Raw genomic sequence first — 6,881 nt, forward strand, 5'->3', positions numbered from 1 at the left:
CCAATCAAACACAACAAAGCGCAGATTGATGTAAAACATAACCAATAAGAAAACGGCAAGAAATCAGTTCCTATGACGGACACGTAGGGTAGCCAATAGCGTGGGCGCATGTTGAAGAGGCGGAGCTTCGGCCGAGTAGAATAAACCCGGGGCCTTCCCATGTGGTCTGTAGCAGCCCCGGCAAGTCGCAACTTTACCCGCGGTTCTGAGGTAAGTCTGGCGGCGTCGGGACTTACGTGCTCCGCACGGACGCCTTCGTTTTTTTGCTCTCTAGAGGACGCACCGCTTCGTGCTGCGTTTAGCGGAGAGCGGAAATGAGAAACGTGTAGGTTTGTTCATTAGCACTCGAACGGCAGCGGGTTCGGCGCTAGCGTAAAGCTAACACCTCGAATCTTCCCCCAGCGCGTCGCTTTCATCGCGCGTTTTACCACCAGAAGCAACTCCCGCAGCTCCTGGACTGCTTGTTTTCGGTGTAAATACGGTGTATTTTCGCCGCTTACGTCGGGCCATTGTGTGATCGGAGCGCTTCGGCTCTTTCCGCCCGTGTCCGTAGTAGTGGCTCCTGTGCTCGGCCCGAGTGACCCCGCGACCGCGCCATGGCCGAGAACGACGTGGAGAACGAGCTGCTCGACTACGAGGACGACGACGACGCGCAGGCGCAGTCCGAGCCGGCGGCCCCGGCCGGGAAGGAGGTGAAGGGCTCCTACGTCTCCATCCACAGCTCCGGCTTCCGGGACTTCCTGCTCAAGCCCGAGCTGCTCCGGGCCATCGTGGACTGCGGCTTCGAGCATCCGTCCGAGGGTAAGGTGGCGCCGCCGTGGGCCGCCGCGCCTGCTCCGCAGGCGGCGAGTCCACGACGCTTCCTTCTCTTCCAGTTCAGCACGAGTGCATCCCACAAGCCATCCTGGGCATGGACGTCCTGTGCCAGGCCAAGTCCGGCATGGGCAAGACGGCGGTGTTCGTGTTGGCCACCCTTCAGCAGCTGGAGCCAGTCGACGGCCAGGTCCGTGTTCTACGTTTACCGCGTCCCGCGTGTCCCTGCCTGTATATTAAAGTTTATTTCCCGTCCCCTCCCAAGGTCTCGGTGTTGGTCATGTGCCACACAAGAGAACTGGCCTTCCAGATCAGCAAGGAGTACGAGCGCTTCTCCAAGTACATGCCCACCGTCAAGGTGGCCGTGTTTTTCGGCGGCCTGCCCATCAAGAAGGACGAGGACGTTCTGAAGAAGAACTGTCCCCACATCGTGGTGGGCACCCCGGGCCGAATCTTGGCCCTGATCCGCAACAAAACGCTCAACCTGAAGAACGTCAAGCACTTCGTCTTGGACGAGTGTGACAAGATGCTGGAGCAGCTGGGCAAGTGTCCTTCGCCGCTCGGGCTGGTTTCGCGCCGGCTTCTCCTGCCGTCTCTTCATGATGGTTCCCCTCCCGTTTTGTCCAGATATGAGGCGTGACGTTCAGGACATCTTCAGACTCACCCCTCACGAGAAGCAGTGCATGATGTTCAGCGCCACCCTCAGTAAAGAGATTCGCCCGGTCTGCCGCAAGTTCATGCAGGATGTAAGATGTCTGGCCGCCTTCTGCTTCGCTTGTTTCGCGCTGAAGTGCTCTTTAGATGCACGACCGAGCATTCATGAGTCCTCTCTCTCTCTCTCTCTCTCTCTCTCTCCAGCCCATGGAGGTCTTTGTGGACGACGAGACCAAGCTGACTCTGCACGGCCTGCAGCAGTATTACTGTAAACTGAAGGACAGCGAGAAGAACCGCAAGCTCTTCGACCTGCTGGACGTCCTGGAGTTTAACCAGGTGCGGTATGAGGGTGCTGGCCCGATCACTCACTCCATTTTTTTTTTTTTTTTTTCAGTGAAGGACTGACGTTCTGGTCTTGTAATGCCCCCGGTCCTCCTGCAGGTGGTGATCTTCGTCAAGTCGGTGCAGCGCTGCATGGCCCTGTCCCAGCTGCTGGTGGAGCAGAACTTCCCTGCCATCGCCATCCACAGGAACATGACCCAGGAAGAGAGGTCCGCTCTAATTTCATCTCGTTCCTGCCAGTTTTAGGCGGGAAGAGTCAGGTGTTCATGTCCCTCGTGTCCCCACCTACAACTAGGTTGTCGCGGTACCAGCAGTTCAAGGACTTCCAGAGGCGCATCCTGGTGGCCACCAACTTGTTTGGTCGAGGGATGGACATCGAGAGAGTCAACATCGTGTTTAATTACGACATGCCGGAGGACTCGGACACTTACCTGCACAGGGTGAGCGCGTGACCTCTGAACCTGTGGCGTCTTGCCCGCCTGGGCCGGGTCGTGGTGTCTAAACCCCGCCCCTCTGTCCAGGTGGCCCGTGCCGGCAGGTTTGGCACGAAGGGCCTGGCGGTGACCTTCGTGTCTGACGAGACGGACGCCAAAATTCTGAACGACGTGCAGGACCGCTTCGAGGTCAACGTGTCGGAGCTTCCGGAGGAGATCGATATTTCTACGTACAGTAAGTGCGGCGCGGCCGAGCGCGCTCCCGCGTGGAAGTGGCCTGCTGTAATGTGCGCCGTGTCTGTGTGCAGTCGAGCAGTCGCGGTGAAGCCGGGAGGAGCGGGACGCGGAGGACCCCGACGTTCGGCCCCGGCGCTCGGCCCGGGCGCGGCGCGGTTCCAGTTCTGTGTGTGTGTGTGTGTGTGTGTTCCTGTTTCCTGCTGTTTTTATTTTCTTTTACTCTGTTAGGGGAGGCGGAGACTCCGTTTTTAATTTAGTCAGCATTTGTGGGCTTTCGTTTTGATGGAATTAAACGTTTTTATACAATTTCAACGTTTTTGTGGTCTCTTCGTGTTCCTGGAGGTTAAAAAGTTCTGCAGCAGCTCGTACTTTTGGAAATTGTTGACCCACGTGCAGAACCTCGTCCCCCCCGGCAACTCGTACAACAACAACGTGTGTTCTGTAGAAATGGGTCATATTTACACTTAATTACTATTTTATTAATAATTAGCCTTAACTTGTGGCAATTCCTAGTGTGTGTAGCATTATTTCTAGTTCATTAATTGGTGGATTGTTCTCTAAAACCTTTTGAATGATGAAGGTAAGCAACTACTTTTATTTAAATGGAGAGTGGTCCAATATTTACCAGATGCCCTTATCCAGAGCGACTTGCAATCAGTAGTTACAGGGATGGTGTCCATCCTGGAGACACTCAGGGTCGAGTGTCCTGCTCAGGGACACGATGGTAGTAAGTGGGGCGTTCATAGGTGGGTGTGGTACCCGCTAGGCTACTACCACCCTGTGAAAGTGACCCAGGAATCAAAAGGAATTTCATAATTCAAACTAAAATCCAGTAAAGGTTGATCACCCTGATCCACCCCACCCTGCTCACTGGGCGCCTGTCATGGCTGCCCACTGCTCACCAAGGGTGATGTACAGAGGACACGTTTCACCGTGTGCTTCGGTGTTTCACAATGACAATCACTTCACTAAGTCAGGATTCTCAGGAAAACCACCGTCTTGGTGCCAGTCCAACCGTTTACTCCCTTCTCTTTAATGAGGATGGAATCACTTTGAACAACTTCTATAACATCACCAAAGGACAAACCTGAAGGCCACCAAGGTACTAAACAAAAAGAACGACTGGGGTTCCTACCACTTTGGTAGATTTACAGTTTGTGTCTTCTTCTGCTTTAGAATGTATTTTGTGCATCACACGTCAGGGTTATGGGGTTCCTCACCACCCTCCCCAAAAGTCAGAATTGTAATTTGGCTGAAGTCAACATTTTGATCCCATGATTCAGAGCGGACCCATTTGATAACAGTCTCAGTGGGGCCAAGTACGACTGGAATCGGAGGATCAGCAGAAGCTCTAGTCCCACCACCTCTGTGGGACCAGGCCAGTTCCTCGCTGGAGGGTCTCCTGCTCCGCTCGGGCGCCGCACGTCCTTCCTCCAACACAAGCTGCACCTACCGAGTCTCCGCCGGCGTCCAGTGAGCCCCCCCCTTTCCTTCTGCTGGTACGGGCCTGGACGGGTGTCCCAGCGTGTCCTGCCACTGGTTTGAGGAGATGAAATGGTGGCTATTTACATGCAGGGGACCCCGGAGTCACTATTCTACGGGCAGCTCTAGTCCACCGTCCCCCTGCGTTCTAGGGTGCGTTGGGCGTCTATCTGGGGTCCAGGCCGGGGACCGCTACTCTACTGGGGGTTTGTAAAGGGGAGGAGACGGGGACGGCGGCGGCTAGTCGCTGAACTTGTGCGTGTCGCCGTAGAGCCAGTGCTGCGGGGACATGGCGGCCTCGTTCAGGTGGCCGCAGCCGCCGCCGCACTTGCAGGACTGGATGAACATGACGGCCTTGTGGAAGCGGCCGCCGTCGGGGCAGGAGAAGCGCACCGGGGCGGTGCGGGTGCGGCGCGGCGAGCAGCAGCGGCCGTCCACGCACACGCCGCAGTAGTTGGGCCGGTACAGGCGGCCGCTGCGGCAGCCGGCGTAGCGGAGGCGGAGGGGCTCCGGCGCCTTCTGGGTCCGGGAGCACTTCCTCCCCGCCTGCCGAGAGAAGACAGGGACGGGTTACCCCGCAGGTCTAGTCCCCGTCCACACGAGAACGGTTTCCTCGAAAATGGAACGTATCTGACCTTTAACCCCAAACAATGGCGGATGACGCTGCACATTTGTAATGACAAGTTACAGCGCCGCATACAGGCGTAGAGGGGGACGTATTCTCGTGGGGACGGGACCGAGCTGGGAAGAACCTTGGTTACCTGGACCGGGGTGGACGGGGAGCCGCAGGGTCGGACGTTGCACAAGCGACTCTCCTTCACCAGCTTGCACTGGACGTTGTCGTTGGTGACGCGCGAAGACACGCCCATGCCGCAGCTCCTCGAGCACGGGGACCAGGCCGTTGTCTGCGCGGCGCATGTCCTCCCCTCCCGCCTCCATGCTGGACGTAAAAGACAGGACAGGGTCACGGCGAGACAGCTAGACAACAAGCGGCATTCATGGACGCGCGGAGAAGGCGACTACGGGGCGAAGGTGGTGCTGTGTGGGACTTCTGGCGGACGGGGGACCGGTGGAAAAGACGGGCACACAGAGAGGGGTGTGTTGGGCGAAGCGGGACGCGTCACAGAGGCCCTGATTGTGCTCCTGGCTGCAGCGGGAACGTGGCGCCGTCTCACCTGGTCGGTGTTTGAAGCGGGCCGGTTTGTCCCATGTCTTCTCGTGGTCCACCAGCGCGTTGCTCAGGGCGTCTCCGGGCTTGTGGGGCTTGGGGTACGGGTGGAGAGGGGGGTAGTGGTACGGAGGAGGCTCCGGACGCCGGAAGACCGGAGGGACCGCCGAGGAGCCCTTGTTGCAGTCCAGGCTCGGGCAACAGCGGCCCGGCACGCTGACGAGGCGCGGGGCGGGGCAGGAGGGCGACGCCTGGATCAGGGGACTGGGACACAGGGGCACGCAGCCCACCGCCCCGTCGATGCACGTGCAGTGATGCTTGCAGCCGGCTTGGAAGTTCTCCCCGTTCTGGAACATTCGGCCGTTGTACTCGCAGGATCTGCCCTCCAGCTTGGCTGCGATACGGAGAAAAATACATTTACATTTACGCCATTATCGGTCAGTAGTTACAGGGACAGTCCCCCCTTGGAGACACTCAGGGTTAAGTGTCCTGCTCAGGGACACCATGGTAGTAAGTGGGGTTCGTGGGCGAGTGTGTTACCCCCGGCACATAGCCCTCTTTATACAGCTCGGCAGGAACGTGGCTCTCGATCCCCAAACCGCTGGTCGTCAGGCTATTAGAAGCCCACGTTTACATTTCTGCATGAATTACAGGTTCCGTTTTGGGTTTTTTTGATACCTAATGAGGAGATTTCATGCCGTCGCACTACGTACCCCTGCAGATGCCATGGGTGCTGCCGACGTCGTTGCCGTAGTTGCACTCCAGGCCCTTGTGGTGGTCGCAGGGCCGCATGGCGTCGCAGTCCTGGTTCAGCTGGGCGGCGCAGACCCTGCAGCAGCCACAGCCGTCCGGCACGGCGCTCACCCCCGGGGGGCAGGAAGGCCGGGCCGCTGGGCACATGCACACGCCTGGGCAGCCGTCGCTCGCCTACAGAAACCAGACACGAGATCCCGTACGTTTCGCACAATAACTGCAAAGAGCACCGGCACACGAACCCGACCACCCAGCAGACATCCGAGACAAGTCAGTGGAAGGTCATGCCATCATCCCAGCTGGAAATGGGGGAGTTTGGAGGGGATAACTTGTCTATTTTGGGACAGTCGATGTGGAAAATTGTAGCTCTCTCATCCTCTCATCGTTTTAATCTGGAGATTGTTCATCACTAGTGGGCTATACATTTAGAACACGTCAATGCACACAAACCGCCAACCCCGAAAAAAACAATACTCTACTGTTGCTTTACTGCGTTTAAAAACCGCTTAAATTAACCAAGGGGCTGTGTTGCCAGATCTAAACAAAAAGTACTTTTCTTGACTAGGATTTTGTATTCAGTTGCCTTCACTATTCTAACGTAACAACATATTAATTTCAACACTAGCGTACGTTCGTGTTGCAAATCTGTATAAAGTTCTCAGTCATGACTTGAATCGAGAGGAAATCGCTTAATGACACCTGGACCTGGCAACAGAGGGCAATTCACAACTGGAAAGCGTTAAAAAAAAAAAAAAAGACTTACTGACAGGAAGACAAGCACAACAAACACAGCGGGTCCCGATAACTCTCTCATGCTGACGTGGAAATGTTAAAAAGAAAGGAGAAATCCCGCCACGGGTGCAGTGTTAATAACAGAGAAAGGTTTATCCCGGGCCTTGCAATAATCCTAGCAGGCAGCGCGGTGTTCACAAGGTTTGTGTGTTAATAACTGTGCTCCGTTGGGATTTTAGTGACGGACCTTTCATGTGCGTTCCGCT

General features: G+C 56.4%; 2 protein-coding genes across 3 annotated transcripts; one reads left to right on the plus strand and one right to left on the minus strand.

The window, feature by feature from the left end:
- Positions 1 to 152: 152 nt before the first annotated feature.
- Positions 153 to 2,792, plus strand: LOC114793672 (ATP-dependent RNA helicase DDX39A-like). Of its 2 annotated transcripts, XM_028985770.1 has the most exons (10): positions 153 to 210; positions 554 to 801; positions 876 to 1,003; positions 1,079 to 1,355; positions 1,441 to 1,559; positions 1,672 to 1,803; positions 1,909 to 2,018; positions 2,105 to 2,249; positions 2,331 to 2,478; positions 2,552 to 2,792. In XM_028985770.1, the coding sequence occupies exons 2-10, from the start codon at positions 597 to 599 to the stop codon at positions 2,566 to 2,568; spliced, it is 1,281 nt and encodes a 426-aa protein (XP_028841603.1). In that variant the 5' UTR covers positions 153 to 210; positions 554 to 596; the 3' UTR covers positions 2,569 to 2,792. The 2 variants fall into 2 exon arrangements, with proteins under 2 accessions (XP_028841603.1, XP_028841602.1); XM_028985769.1 differs by having other exon boundaries at positions 876 to 1,355.
- Positions 2,793 to 3,492: 700 nt separating this feature from the next.
- Positions 3,493 to 6,051, minus strand: LOC114793682 (protein CYR61-like). The gene is made up of 4 exons (XM_028985779.1): positions 5,844 to 6,051; positions 5,138 to 5,524; positions 4,724 to 4,902; positions 3,493 to 4,508 (listed from the first exon to the last, which is right to left on the minus strand). Exons 1-4 carry the CDS (start codon positions 6,028 to 6,030, stop codon positions 4,203 to 4,205), a joined length of 1,059 nt encoding a protein of 352 aa, XP_028841612.1. The 5' UTR covers positions 6,031 to 6,051; the 3' UTR covers positions 3,493 to 4,202.
- Positions 6,052 to 6,881: the final 830 nt, after the last annotated feature.

The sequence above is a fragment of the Denticeps clupeoides genome, chromosome 7 (assembly GCF_900700375.1).
Source record: "Denticeps clupeoides chromosome 7, fDenClu1.1, whole genome shotgun sequence".
Lineage (NCBI taxonomy): Eukaryota > Metazoa > Chordata > Actinopteri > Clupeiformes > Denticipitidae > Denticeps > Denticeps clupeoides.

Excerpts from the sequence above, each read along its gene's own strand:
- LOC114793682 (XM_028985779.1), bottom strand. The coding sequence starts at position 6,030 with ATGTGCCCAGCGGCCCGGCCTTCCTGCCCCCCGGGGGTGAGCGCCGTG. Across the intron at positions 5,525-5,843 it reads CACCCATGGCATCTGCAGGG|CCAAGCTGGAGGGCAGATCC; the intron begins GTACGTAGTGCG and ends TCCGTATCGCAG. Across the intron at positions 4,903-5,137 it reads CCGCTTCAAACACCGACCAG|CATGGAGGCGGGAGGGGAGG; the intron begins GTGAGACGGCGC and ends TTTTACGTCCAG.
- LOC114793672 (XM_028985769.1), top strand. The coding sequence starts at position 597 with ATGGCCGAGAACGACGTGGAGAACGAGCTGCTCGACTACGAGGACGAC. Across the intron at positions 1,804-1,908 it reads ACGTCCTGGAGTTTAACCAG|GTGGTGATCTTCGTCAAGTC; the intron begins GTGCGGTATGAG and ends GTCCTCCTGCAG. Across the intron at positions 2,019-2,104 it reads AACATGACCCAGGAAGAGAG|GTTGTCGCGGTACCAGCAGT; the intron begins GTCCGCTCTAAT and ends ACCTACAACTAG.